We start from the raw sequence: 14,205 nt of genomic DNA, 5'->3' as shown, positions 1-14,205 counted from the left end.
TTCCCAAGAGATTTTTCAAAGAATTTTTCAGACTTTTTCCAAGCTATTGTTACAACCAGTCAAGTGAAAACAATGATTACTGGAGCAAAGAATGCTGAAATGATGGATTGGTGGGGGATTTGTTTTATTAAAATTTTTCATAGAGTTGTTGTTTTTCCCTTCCCTCACCCCCATTCCTTAGGACAAAAAGTGACAGGCAAAATACAGCCAGATTCCCACCATTTGTGCTATGGCACTTTGAATAATGAAGACGACTTGGGGAAACCTCAAAGCTGAAAGAAGAAAACACCTTACTTTCCAGTTAACAAGAGGAACACCGCTGGAACAAGGATCAGGAGCACCTTTTCGTTGGACATATTCAAGTGTCTATTGTATTCCTGTATGTCGATGTGTCATAGTATTATTTAATCCTACTTAATTTATCCCCTGACTGTCCCAAGTGTGTTATGAAGATAAAGGAAGCTTTAAGAAGAACTAATAAGTGTTAATGAAACTGAACATTCTCCTGCTATAAATGTCTCTTAGTGATGATTTGGAGCTATTTTTAGTTTTAATTGCCCAGAAATGCAAATAGGCACAAAACAGGATTTTTAAAATTTGCTTTTGAAAACCCCCAGATGTGCTTAGATGCTTAAAGACAAAGATGGGAAATTAGGAGAATTTTCATAAGTGACTTAAAGTATTCTGCTGTATGTCTAATACCTTTAAAAATCTGATCCTTTCTGTTTTCTATTTAACAGTCAAAAACTGTGTGCATGTATGCAGTATACATAAACATGTATACACAATGTATTTTAATTTATGTATAGTGGGAAAGTCCCGACTTGCTTCTTGCTTCATCAGACTCATGAGAAATGTAGGTGCACGCGCACATGCACACACCGGTGAGGTGGCTTAGCCAAGGCAGAGTTAGGGAACAGTGCTTGACATTTTATAGCTTCCCAGAAGAGTCTTGTGCACTGGGCTGAACCGAGGAGAAACTGTGTTAGTATAGTCTAGCCTGAGGCTTAGCATCTGTTTTCAGGGAAACAATTTTTTAGTGAAGAGGGTGCCAAGTTCTCCAGAGGAAATGGGGAGCCAGGCTCCCTCCCTTGGTGTCTTTTGCAAAGATACTTCTGAAAGAGAAAAGCAGAGGACACAGGGCCAGTCCCACCCCCTTCCTAAATCTATGGTGCTCCTGCACGAGGCATGGCTGGAAAAAACAGGATCACAAAGTCTTGGTAACTGTATAAATTTTCCTTCATAAATGGTAGCTTCTCTGCACTCGAAGAGCCGACAGCGATGGGAACCACAGCAATAGCTGTGTTTCGGTCTGGCAGGCAGTGAGGCCTCCGTGTGCCTCGGCCCCAGCCTCCGGCAAGAAATTGCTTCTGGGCATTAATGCCGGGTCCACCTGGCCCTGCTGGACCGCGCTGAGCGCCCCTGCCTGCGTGCCAGCTCACACACTTGGCTGCAGGAATGAGCAAAAGTGCTCGGGAAAAGGGCTCAGTACTAGCCTTTAAGTCTCGGACAAAATACTTCTTTTAGGTTGGACTTAATCTGCAGTAATGGATACAGGCCATGTGCAGTGTGTATTTCATTTCAGCGGGGTATGATGAAATGACACCTCCTTGTTTTTCAAGCAATTATTTCATTTTAAAGTAAGTGCAGCAAAAGAGCAGTAAGATGGTTTGGTTTCAAATACTAAGAAATATCCATAGAACTGTAGCTCTTCCTATGCAGCAGTGTCCCAATAGCAGGCCTTGGTGGGGTTGTGAATTTGTTTTTTGACTTGGATCTTTTCCAGCTGGCACAGGACAAGATTCAGCGTCTGCACCTTACCAGCTGCCTGGTCATGGCCTTCCTCTCCCCTCTTGCAGTTTAAGGGAAGCAGAAGTTCAAGTTTCTAAAGCTTAAAATAAAAAATGCAGAGTTTTTTGGTATGCTTTCTCCAGGGAATAAAGGCATGCCTCCATCTTTCTTTTGCAGCTCAGATTTAAGCCACTTTCTAATTCTCAAGTGAAAGTGTGTGCTCAAGATGGAAATGGGAGGCTTATAGTTTTTCTTTCTATGACCTAGGAAACAAGAGGATAAAAGGATTTGTTCTTGTTTCTTTTTTAAATTATTGGTCTTGAGCATCTTTCTGAAATTTGTTTCCATGATTTGGAAGGGCTGGAGGAGACAATAAGGATTACCAGGCATAGGATTTTCTCTTTAAAGTAGGAAATTGCATGCAAAAATCTATGGCAAAAGCTATTATTTATTTTAAACTACTGTAATTCTTCTTGAATGCCACTTTTTTCTCCCAGTGGGTTTATACAAAGATTATATGGGTTAAAATGTTTTCTGTAAACCTGAATGTAATTTAAATTAATTTATGGAGCAAAACTTCAGCAGGAATTATATGCAATTAAAAATTGTCATTTAGCTTGATTTTGAGATGTGGACACGTTCCAATTAATATATTACAGGGCCAGAAAACTCTGCGATCAGATTTCATTATTGCTATGCAAAGAAGGGGACATGTTTTGTTTTAAGAATCAATTTCTAATCAATCAATGTCATTTTCAGATTGTGCTTGTAATATTTAGGTTGCAAACACCACAGACAAATGGTTGCTAAAAGAAAATCCTTTTCACTGGAATACAAAAATGTCCCTGGAACCCTTTTCTTCAATAGTGAGTTTTTTTCTTGCTGTGTTTTTCTTGACACCAAAAATCTGGACCAGATATAAGCTGTGAAACTTGCACCTGCAAACTGAACTTTCTAGAGTAGATACTCTATGGAATCTGAGGAAATAAAAATAAATGAAGGTGTGGTGGACAGTCAGCACCTCACATGATCCCTGCAGACTCCAGTTTGGGATTTTGCTAGACCAGAACCAGCCAGACTCATTTAGTGCTAGTTCCACTGCTGATGCATGCTGCAGAAAAATATGAAGTATTAACTGGCCATGGGCCTGGAAATGGGAACTTTGGAGGAGAGCTAGGCAATTTACTTTTTGCCATAAAAATATCAGGTTGCCTTTGCCAAATGGTTTCAGCTGGCAAAAAATAAATTAATCTGGGACTGGATTCCCACATCTGCCAATGATAGGGGCCTGGCATTCACCTGGCAGGCTTATTGCCTGCTCCTCACTATGGCCCAGCTCACGTTTTGTATGCAAGGGACCTGGCTCACCTAAACCCATAGGATAAAGGTCAGAGTTTATAGGGGCTTCTCTGAAGAGTGGTTCAAAGAGCTTCTCTCCTTTGAAGCTCTGGTTTCATGAACTTGATGAGCTGCTTGAACAGTTCAGTGCTGCTGAAAATGTCACTCTCTTTCTCCTGGCTGTGAGGTCCTGCACTGCCTACAGCTGTGAGCCAGTTCAACCCACTAACCCTGCAGAAACCATCTGCTTTCTCTTTCTTCCTGGGTTTGCTCTGGAAGGTTAGTGAGTGGAGCTGGCCCATGGGAGGGTCTGGCTGGAGCATTTGGTGGGAAGCAGAAGAAAACAAGGAGAGGGAGTGAGACCTCCCTCCTTTAGCAGGGGCAACTATTACATTAACTCCCTCCCTCCTAAGGAGCCGCATCATACAGCAAGCATCCTGCTAAGCTCACTCCTCATGTGTCAGCATGTCCCAAATGCAGCAGTTATTAGACTTTGGCAATGCTTAGGTTTTAAGTGTCTGACTTCTGAAGCAAAACCCTGGGTCAGACTTGCCGTGCTGTGCATGGTGAGAGTTGGGTGACTCCACCTGTGACAGAGATAGGCAGCCTGTGGCATGAGGAACATCCTAAGGTCAGCTAGGAGCACAGATATGTGTCTAACGATACAGCTTGTTCTAAGGACTGATTTTTTTTCTTTCCAATGACTGTTTGCTATGAAGTGCATAAACAGTGTTGGAAGGATGGACTGGGACCAAGTGCCCTCTGCACTGGTCTCAAAGTGGTCTTCCCTTGTGAGTGAGCTCTCCTTCCAACCCACTTCTTGCAGGGAAGCTGGCTGCTTGCAGAGACAAGTGTTGACTGTGATAACCCTGAGGTGCAGATGATTAGACTGACCTGCCTTCCTGTTTGCACTTTTGTTACTGTCCTCTGAAGCTCAACCTTTTTCTTATTTAAATGTTTTGGATTTTTGCTGCCTTTGGAGAAATCAGCTGGACCATCTTGATGACTAGTCCAAAGAAGATACAGGCTAATTGCCTTAATTATTATTGGAGGGCCAAGCTGGAAGATTTACAACCTGAGGCCAACCAAGGAGAAAAGAATAAAGAAAAATTTAGTCCTCTGGATTCTCAGGAGTTTGAGAACTCCTGAGCTTGCAATGTTCCTGGGATCTGGGACAGAATCAGAGACATCAGTGAATAAATAGTGATGACATTTATTTTTGTATGTGTTTTTAATTTGTTGGGATTTTTTTTTAATTTTTGGAAATGTAGTATGGCCTTTTTCTGCTTAGAGAAGGACAGAAGAAAGTAAGATGCTCTCTTGGCAAATGGGAGATGTTTTGACCTTTTGAAGCTGAGAGAAGTTTAGAAGGCACCTGACATGTTCAAAAGTAGTCATTAAGTTATAACATAGAGGAGGGCAGCACTGGCAGATATATCACTACATACTGAGCAGTCACGACTGTTTAGAAAGGCTCTTTGTCCTCTTGTTGTGTATTAAATCTGCTCAGAGCACTTGTACCTGGTCTGGCCCCCTGGGCTGCACAGAAACATATTTCTGAAACATGCTGAACCAGTCTCCAGGGTCTGGACACCTTGAGCATCCGACTGATGTCTCTTTGGAGTATTTTGTCTCCCATGCAGGGCTCTTGTCAGGTCCTCTCTGTGTGGAAATTAGACTGTGTGACTGGTAGAATGGACAGACTTACTCTGATAAGAAGATACATTATGTCCATGGCATTTCTCTTGACCTGGGAAGTGTGCACATGGCACTGCCCTACAAGCAAGTTGTGCAAGCCTACAAAGACTCAGATGATGTTCCCTTTACTTCCTGATTCCCACCACAGTAAACAAGCGCAGTGTGGGGTATCCTCTGAAGCAGAATTATTGGCAGCTCAGGAACTTCCAGATTCAGCAGGTGAGACCATAAATAAAGAGTTAGGTGGCTGCTGAGTAGGTGCCTTATTTAGTCTAAATCCAAGTTGTGCAAGTAGGCCCCTGGAGTTTGTCCAAGTCTTTGAGAGAGAAAGTGCACCTGAGAGCATAACATCTGCAGTAGCATTTTGACTGCTGAGTGCCTCAGTCTTGGGTGCCAGGGGAGCATGTGTCAGTTCACAAGATGATGATGAGGGGTTGCTGCTCTGCAGCAGAGCCAAGAACATGTCCTGGGTGGAGGAGAGTGTTGCATGGGCACAGAGGGACGAGTCCAAGGGACAACGAAGATCCTCCGGACAAAGGCAACTGTTGAATTTTCAAACTAGAGGTACTGTAAAAGAATGATTAAACAGGTGGTTTTAACTCTGTTTTACATGTAGTTAACGTATCACTGTAGCCCACAGCATTAATACCTTGAACATAAGAAGTGGCCTGTGCCCACTGACGAAAGAGCCAATTTTTGTATTTTGCTAGGTCACATTGGGGAAAATGGAAATGATTGATTTAAGCCTCCAGCACAAATATGCACTTGCCAGCTCTCCAGTTGGAGATTTCCACTCTTGGACTAGGCACTGCCTTGCCTAGATGAAATTGTTGGAGTCTGCTGCCAGTTCTCTTTCCAGAACCATTAAGTTGGTTGAAAGAGCAGCACTGTCATTTGTCTCCGTTTGATAGTTGGTGGGCATAAATCCAGATTTGCATTAACAATGGATCGGGACTTTTCTCTCTATTTGAAAAAATTAAAAATGTTGTTCTTGAGTTTCAATAGCATGTGTACCAGGCCCAGAGCGGAATGTTGCCTAATGCTCTCTAAAGCACTCAGCCAAGAATAAGAAAGAAAACTTGCATGACACAGACGCTGATATTTAGACACTTCTTACCTGTCACTGACGGTTACTGCTGGGAACACATCATGTGGCAATAGACTACAACGACAAAGTATTTTAGCCTCTATTCAGTTTTCCAAAAACAGCTGTTCTGTGTTTTACACTGGAAAGGAGATGAGGAATATGATTTAATATTACTAAGCATCGCAGTTACCCGTGTATTTATTTTTTCCAGGCAATATTTAATAGTTAACTAACAGGCATGTCCTGAAAATCCACTGACTGGATTCTAGGTGCATGAATGTACTTTAGGATTTGGCGCAGTGTGGACAATAATAGATGGCTAATATGGGAAGGCAGCTTGATGTCCTTTTGCCGGGTCTCTTGCACAGCTCTGGTCAGGGAACCTTTTCCGAACACTTCCGCGTAAACACCTTGGCCCATCTGCATGAAAAGGCATCCAGTCCTTTCCCGCAAGGTAAGATAGAGGATCTACCATTAGTAATTTGTTGTAGTGAGTCATTGTTTGCTCCTCAGCTCTGACTTATGCCTATTTTAAATTACTTGAATTTAACTTACAGCTATTTGTCTTTCACCAGTGAATTAAAGCACTCGGTAAGTCCTCTAATAAAACACAGTAAGATCACTTCTTGGACTTTTTGCTAAGCCAGCTAGACTGGCCTTTTAAGTCTCTCACCATCAGACATTTTTCTCAGCCCTCAAATTATTTTCTGCGGTTATTTTCTGCTCTCTCCCCATTTTCTCAGTGTCTACAGTTGGCTTCAGTGCCAAATGCAGAGTAAAAACCAGTTCCTAATGTGGCTGAAGAGGTAGCACAGACCTTGTCCAGACCTAAACCACGGTGATTTCAGTGCCTGGATGCCCCCGTTTCCCAAGCTGCAACCCTGAACCCTTGCTCAGCTGCCACCTCTCCTGGGAGCTGCCTAAGCTTTCTGTTTCACCACTGTAATTTAACGGCGGTGGTGGTGCATGCCCAGGGTGCATCAGCCTAGATAATTTTGAGCAAGTTGACTTCTGACTCCTTCCTGAGCTTGATCATGGTCCAAAGAGGAGGTGCCCTCCGCTGTGATCCCTGGGGGCCCAGCACAACACCTTATGTTGAAAACGCCTCTCACTGGCCCAGGGGCTTGCACAAATGTTGTGATAGGTATTTCTTCTTTTAAAATACCTCGCAGCAGTAGGCAACCTTACAGAGGCACCTTTTTTTCTCAGTGCCCCAGCAGTACAGGAGCCACCCAGGCCTGGAGAGGAGGGCGATTCCTCGGAGGAGCGCGCAAGGTGCAGTGGGTAAAAAGACTCTGGGAGGAGGAGCTGGAAGCCACCAGATCCGCCTCGCAGATAAACCGCTCTCGCCGCAGGGGTGGTAACAGGGCGCCAGAGGGAACCGGCTCTTTAGTTCGTGATGTACAACAAGGGCTTCTGCTCTCTCCTTTCCTCGTAGCTCACAGTCTCATGGTTAGGGTATTTTTTCAAGGTGGGACGGTAAGTCTGAACTCCCTCCAGCAGGCAGTAAAGTTGAAACCAGCTCTCCCGTGTCCTGGGTGAATAGTTTCCTCACTGAACTGCTGGATGCAAAGGACTCCCCCTCCAGCTGCCTTTCAGAAGCAAACAGAACCTCTTTGTTTCGGTTTTGAAAAAAAGGGCTCTGGCGTCTCACCCCCGAGAGGCCAGGGGCGCCCGCTAATGCTAAACCGGGCGCCAGATCCCCGAGACCAGCGGGCTGCCAGTGCCATCCCGGTGCTTGGCTAGTTCAGGTGATGGACAGCTCGCTCCGGCTGTGGCTGTTTCCACTTTGAGGCGCCTCAGGCTCCCCCGGCATGGCAGAGGGAAGCGGGAGGTTTGGTCCTGCTTCTGGCTGCCAGCACAGGGCACAAGTCTCCCCCCTCCCTTTCTGGGAGCGAGGTTCTGGTGCACAAAAGTGCATTTGTGTTGAAGAAAAATTTGTGTTGCGTTTGGATTCCCTAGTCACATGTCGCACAACAGAGCAGGGCTGCTTATTCTGCTGGTGCCCTTGCAGCACCAATAGTTTAAATTCAGCATCTTGAGGCTTTTTTGGTTTTCTTAATAATTTAAAATGAGCAGATCAGTAATTTCACCTCAATTAACCTGAGGTAATTTGTGGTGGAATTCTGCATGAAAAAATAAAAAGCTGCTTTGAATAGTGAAACCTTTGCAAATAAAAGCCCATGCTGGAGCACTTTGAATGTGATTACGGTGACTCATATTTTTAATGGCTTTTTTTTTTTTTTTAATCTTAAAAGTGGCTGCTTTCCAAACAAAGTTCTACAAGGCCTCATATAACAAACAAGGGTTACTGCTCTTTTCCACACATAACATGAAAAATATCCTTGAGCGGAGCAGAGCGAGCTGCAGACCATCTGCCACAGTTTGGATGGCTGCACAGGGCTCGCTCCCTCGCCACCATGCCTGCCACGTGGTAAAGCAAACCACCTGCTTCCTGCGCGAGGGTCTGCCTCGAGCGCTGAAAACCTTCCTCCGGTGGTGAAATCCATCCAAACCGCGGACGGGGGATGACAACCTTGGCATTCTTCGTTGCTGCATTTGTTGTTATGCCATTTGTTGTTTGCTAAAGCACGCTGCAGACTTTAGTCTTCTTTTCCATTCAAACTTGAAAAGGGCAGGTTGTGCCGGAGATACAGAGACTCTTACTTTCCTGTGCGTTACGCTGCCTCGTTCTTCAACTGTGAGTGACCAGGTGAGGCACCTTGGAAAGCGAAGGAAAAGGAGGGAGAGGGAATTCGTGCAGCAGCTTTCCCCCAGAGGGGTCTCGATGTCACCCCCTGTGCCCCACGTGATGGTGCAGACGTTGGACCGAGCTGCGCCTTTCGCCATCTCCCTTACGTGAAACAAGCCCTGAGCACAAACTGCAAAAGAATCCCAGACGTGCAGTTACCAGATACTTTACCTAGATCCTCACGGCATGGACGAACTTTAATTTTGCAAAAGCCGTGCAAAGTGAAGTGCGGCATTGCCCCCCGCTGCCTGACACCCCCCTGCACAGCTCTGCCAGCTGAGCAGCCTGCAGGAGTTGTTATTCGGCACCGCGCTCGGAGCGGGCTCACATCGGCTTCGCTGCCAGCACCGGGCGACCCATGCTGCTCCCACAGCCGCTGCCTGAAGCCTAGATGGGGCCAGTCGCACTGCCCCGGCCACCCGCTAAACCAGGGGGCCCTTTGGCACCTGGCAGCACCCGGGCTTGGCGCTGCACCGCCAAGGGCTTCCTACCGCCCTGGCGCGTTCGGGGTATGTGCTGCTCCCTCCTGCCTCTCTGGTGGTCAAAACCTTCATGTGAAGTTGAAGATGCCATGTTAGTCAAGTTTTGTCCTGCCTTCCACCTGGCGAATGGGTTTTGGGGTGGGAGGGGATCCACTGACAGCCTGGGAGATGTTTCCAAGTCGTAGTGGCAGTAAGTGTCCAAGAGAAGTGAAGTGGCCTCAGCCCCTGCAGGTAACTTCTCTGGAGACCTTAGTGGCCAAATGTGAGTGTGTCCCTATTTAGTCAGTGCCAGGGGCGGCTCTGAAAAGGTTTAGCACATCTCCAGGCCAGCATGACAGCTCCCTGGCAAGCTACAGCTTTCACAGCACCCCCTCAAAAATGAAGGTGCTCACCCTTGCGTGGAAATGAAAATGCTTCTTTCCTCCTACATAAAAAAAGATAAATAAATTCAGTGCTGTTGTTTTGTTAAGAAATAAACAGTTTCCGCTACATTTTTCTTTGAAGAAGTTAAACCATATTGTTAAACTTACTGATTATAAATAACCAGCAGCAGCAGTCTGAGGTGTCTGCCTCATATGGAAAATTTCAGCTCAGATGGTAGAAGTCTGGCAGAGTTTTATGATCAACTCAGAACAGGATCTTACAATAGAAAAGCAAGCAGAGCTGCAAGCTGTGCCTGAGATCAGGTTGTTCGCCTGCTTGAAAGAGTGTCACTTGCGGGGAAAAGTGTTTGTGGCTATGTTTGGTTAACTGGGTCCTTGTGTGGCCTTTGACTAGATTAGTATTCTACTAGCCCTATCATGTGTCCATTAGTGCCATGCCACTCAGTGCTCAGGCTGCCTCTTTCTTTCTTTCTTTCTTTCTTGGAGACTGCAAGCTGTGCAACATGCAGTAAATGTCATTAGGAGTGGAGAAAATACTTATCTGCTATGCATAAATAATGCTTCAAACGTAAAACAAAATCATAGCTTTAAAATGTGTCATCATTAATCATTGGCCAAAATGAAATCATAGCTTAAAAATGTATCAAGTCTGGCTGGCCAAAACTCAAGCCTATGTTAATTTGTTTTGTTATGCTAAATGGTGGCTTTAAACATACCAAGCCGTTAGCAGAGCTAGTTAAGATGGCACAAAATAGGGTAATAGGTGCAACTCATGCTGTAGTTAAGCAGTGTTTAAGATGATCTAAACAGAAACCTGCAAAAACACAGTTGTGCTAAAACATGGTAGGAACAGTTTTCACAGTGCAAGAGCATATTTCAGCAAACATTAGTGTTCACAAATTGCAGAAGCCCCAAGGGAAGCCCAAGCTGCAGCGAACCCTCGAAGCGAGCGCGGGCTGAGCCATGGGATTACTGGGAGGCGTTCAGCCCCAGCCTTGTGCCTGGTGCTACCAAAGGCTCTGCCAGGGTACCGATGAGAGCAATCCCAAATCCCCGCATGCTGGGAGTATGACAATATTTCGGTTCCTTTTACCTAAGCGAATTCAGGTGAAGTTGGCACAGCCATAAAAACAATTCTCTTCCCCTCTGGAGCCACGACTCCTGTTGGCTCTCTCCCATTCTGCCCTTTTGCCTTCCACAGCAGGCTCTGGGGTATTTCCATATTACCTGTAATGAAAGGGGCATCAGAGCTATGAGCAGGCAAGATGCAAGTTTGACTCCTCTCCACACATCTGTGTTTTGCCATCTTCTGTTTGGAGCCTCAGCCTGAAGTTTTTTAGATCAGCTTCATTTGCAGCATTTGGTGAGTGCTGGGTAGGGCCCGTGGTGTGGCTGCAGTACAAACAATTCCCTAAGATAAAGGGCAGTATTAGCACAAGAATAAATAGGTTTATATTTACCATAAAAATGTGTCTGGAATTAGAAAGCTTCCAGCCGCTGGTAGAAGCAAGCTTTGGAACAAAGCTCCCGTGTGCTTTCCAGTAGAAACAGTGAGAGCAAGAAACCTAACCAGTTTTAAGATGGAGCTTGCAAAATGTATGATCTGTTTGCCTGCACTAGCACAGGAGCCTCTGGCTGTGGAGGTCTCTCTGAGTCTTCTGTGCCATAACCTGATTTAGCTGTTACACTCAGCCCTGGCTTGTAAATATAAAGCTGCAATGTAAACTTCTGTGCACACCGGGAAGCACCCCCTCACCATATAACGGAGGAATGGAGGAGGAATGGAAAAGCCTTGCATTTGAGGCAAGGCGATACAGGAGCTGAAGTATCCCAGGAGCAATGTTTATACTGGCAAAGCCAACACAGCCTACTGCAACAGCAGTAACAAGGACTCCGGCAGGATCTAAGGTGGTGTCCAGGAGACACAAGGAGCGGAGCAAAATAATATAAAGCTGCTGCTTTTTATTGCTAGCGTTGCCACATCTAGTATGCTTCATTCATGAGTATTAAGTATGTGGTGGAAGATGGAAGTCATATGCAGGCTCTAAAGAGGAGTACAGAGAATTCATGAGGCAGATATTTTGTGTCTTCCACAACAAATAAAATAGTGGACACATTTCTCCAATGTTGTATTTCTCCATACTTTTCAATCTGAAGATCCCTGAGCATTTTGGAGGAATAAGCTGCAAGCTACTCGAGCAATCTTAATGCAATAGTCTTCATCAATAATCAACTAAAAATTAGGCCACCCTTTGAAAGTTGTGACGACGTGTGTATGGGTTTGGGTATTTTGGAAGAGGGGGAAAATCGCAGGGAGAGTTGTTTTGTTTTAGAGTGATCTCACAAACTGCTTTCTGAAACGTTTCAGACCACAACTGGTCCCCAGAGCACAGGTTGAGAAATACTGTCGCAAGAACATTTGTGCAAAATGACATTTTGGAGCAGCACTGTGAGTATTGTTCCCACGAGCTGCCGAGCTCACGGGGATTTGCTCAGAGAGCAGGAGGCTGCTGAGACCTCTCTGTTGTTATTCATAGCTTGAGCTTACAGCTAAATAGAAAATAGTGCTCTAATTGTTGTCATAGTGAAGGAAATGTTTAAACCATAATGCAAGTGCAACCCAGGCTGTTCTTCTCCAAGCATTTGTGGAAAGCCTGAGATGTAAAATGCCTTGGTATTTCAATGAAACCAAGGATAAAATCAGAGCCAATACATTCAGTGCCCCTAGTTCTGACTGATTTCACTGATGACCGAAGCATGCAAGAATTGAGAGGAAATAACATTTTTATGAAAGGTTGCATCAGTAGTTACCAGGGTAAGAGCATCCCAGGAAGAAAGGTAGATGGGCTGCAGCTGATACAGACAGGAAAATGCAGAGGTCCTTAAAAAGAGCCAGGTGTTCTTATGGACTTGCTTCATTTTCTGGGCTGAGGAGTGGCCTTTTGAAAGTCTGGGAATATATTCTCAGTGAATGAGAGATGCCTCAGACAAAAGACGTAAAATGATAGTCTGACTAGATCCAGTCCTTCCCGCCGCCTGTTTCCTTTTGAATAGTAATAAAATGTAAATACTGAGGGGTCTGTTTTCAGTACTTACACTGGTGTTGCTTTTCTGTTCCTTTTGAGGAGTACTTAAGAAAGATACCTCTTTTCCCCTTGTCAGTAAGAAAGCAATTAAATTATAGCCATCTGAAAAATAGAGGCATTAGTTCTGAATGGATAATGCAAAATATATCGAAGAACAAAGCAGAGAAAAATTAAAATTTTGTTATAGTCAGCTATAACTGTTGAAGATAACTGAATTCCTCTAAGTGAATAGCACATTTATCATCATGAATGTCAAAATTTCCAATGGTAACCTTCATTAAGTCTCTTAAAGTCAACCATCAACACCCACGTGGTTTAGGAGTCTGCACAGCAAAACCAGTAATAAAATCAGTAGGTGTAGCAATCACTGCTGTTCTCTCTCCTCATCACTTTCTTCCTCGATATAAGTGTGTGTGTGTGTGTGTGTGTGTGTGTGTGTGTGTGTAAAATAGAGAGAAATCTAGCAGAAAACAGGTCTTGCTTGTCTCTGCGTATACCATACATGGATAATTCAAAAATATATCATTCTGAAAAACAGAGAAGCCATTCTTCTCCCCACCATACCAACACTGCTATAGTCTCCCTACAGGAAGAACTTTTTTCCTTGCCCAAGCCATCACTTAAAACATTTTAGGACTAAAATATGCTTAAATTTGTATTTGGAGTAAGCATTTTCCAACAGGTTTGGGCGGTCAGCTGTACAGAATATTTCACTTCTATAAAGTTATTTGCAAAACAAGGTTGTAACTAGGGATTTAATTTTTTTTCAGGGATGGAATTTATTTTTCTTGATAATGATATACAGTAAACCCCTAATAGCTGCTTTACAGGCCAGCTCTTCAAGAAAAATAGACTGACTATACAAGAGGAAGAGTGAACAAATAGGCCTGTCCAAAGAAAGCTTCCCCGAGATGATTAAAAACACCTCATGTCAGCATTGTGAAAAAGAAGACAGATTTCAAAATGCTTATCTTAGAGCTAAAATACAGGTCCCAAGCCTGAGTCTGAAAAGCAGCTCGAAGATAGCTGCTGCCAGCAAGCCGCCCTGAGCGCGCGGCTGCCCTGTACCCATGCGCAGGTGGGACATGTTGGACACAGCCCGATCGGTGGGTTTACACAGGGATCCAGTGCCAGCAGCTCAGCAAGACGGTCCTGCAGGGAGCTGGGGTTTAAAAGCAGGAGGGGACGTGGGAGGGGGCTAGAGGAGGGGACAGGAATGGGTTCCTGAGGAGGAGCAGGCAGCCTTTGGGGGTACCAAGCTACTGCAGCAGCAACGTCACTTGCAGAGTACTGAGGTGGGCACAACAGCCCAGGGCTGGTAAGTTAAAGTCCTTAATGCCCATTCAGGCATCCTGGTGTAAAGCTGCAGATCTTTTGGGAACTCATGCTGTGAGTGCCGGGAGTGTGAATGAGCCATTCACAGATTTGTTAAATGCCGGAGCGCCTACTCCCGCAAAGGCAATGACTTCTTCTTGCCTTGCTGCCACCTTGAAGGGACACCCACCTTCATCTCATCTGTATTCAGCTTCAAGTCCTAGAGAGAGGCACGCTCCTCTGGTCTCAGAGGTGCATCCTCCACGCAGCCCTC

At 44.9% G+C, this 14,205-nt stretch overlaps 1 protein-coding gene across 1 annotated transcript in view; it reads left to right on the top strand.

The window, feature by feature from the left end:
- NIPAL2 (NIPA like domain containing 2) overlaps positions 1–2,412 on the top strand; it is a 60,006-nt gene extending 57,594 nt beyond the window's left edge. The window contains exon 11 of the mRNA XM_013941938.2: positions 182–2,412. Within this exon, the coding sequence (XP_013797392.1) occupies positions 182–276 (95 nt within the window). The 3' untranslated portion in view covers positions 277–2,412. The remainder of the gene's footprint in view (positions 1–181) is intronic.
- The last annotated feature ends 11,793 nt before the right edge of the window (positions 2,413–14,205 follow it).

The sequence above is a fragment of the Apteryx mantelli genome, chromosome 2 (assembly GCF_036417845.1).
Source record: "Apteryx mantelli isolate bAptMan1 chromosome 2, bAptMan1.hap1, whole genome shotgun sequence".
Taxonomy (NCBI): domain Eukaryota; kingdom Metazoa; phylum Chordata; class Aves; order Apterygiformes; family Apterygidae; genus Apteryx; species Apteryx mantelli.
The sequence above is the reverse complement of the archived record's forward strand: the minus strand, read 5'-3'. Positions and strand labels throughout refer to the sequence as shown.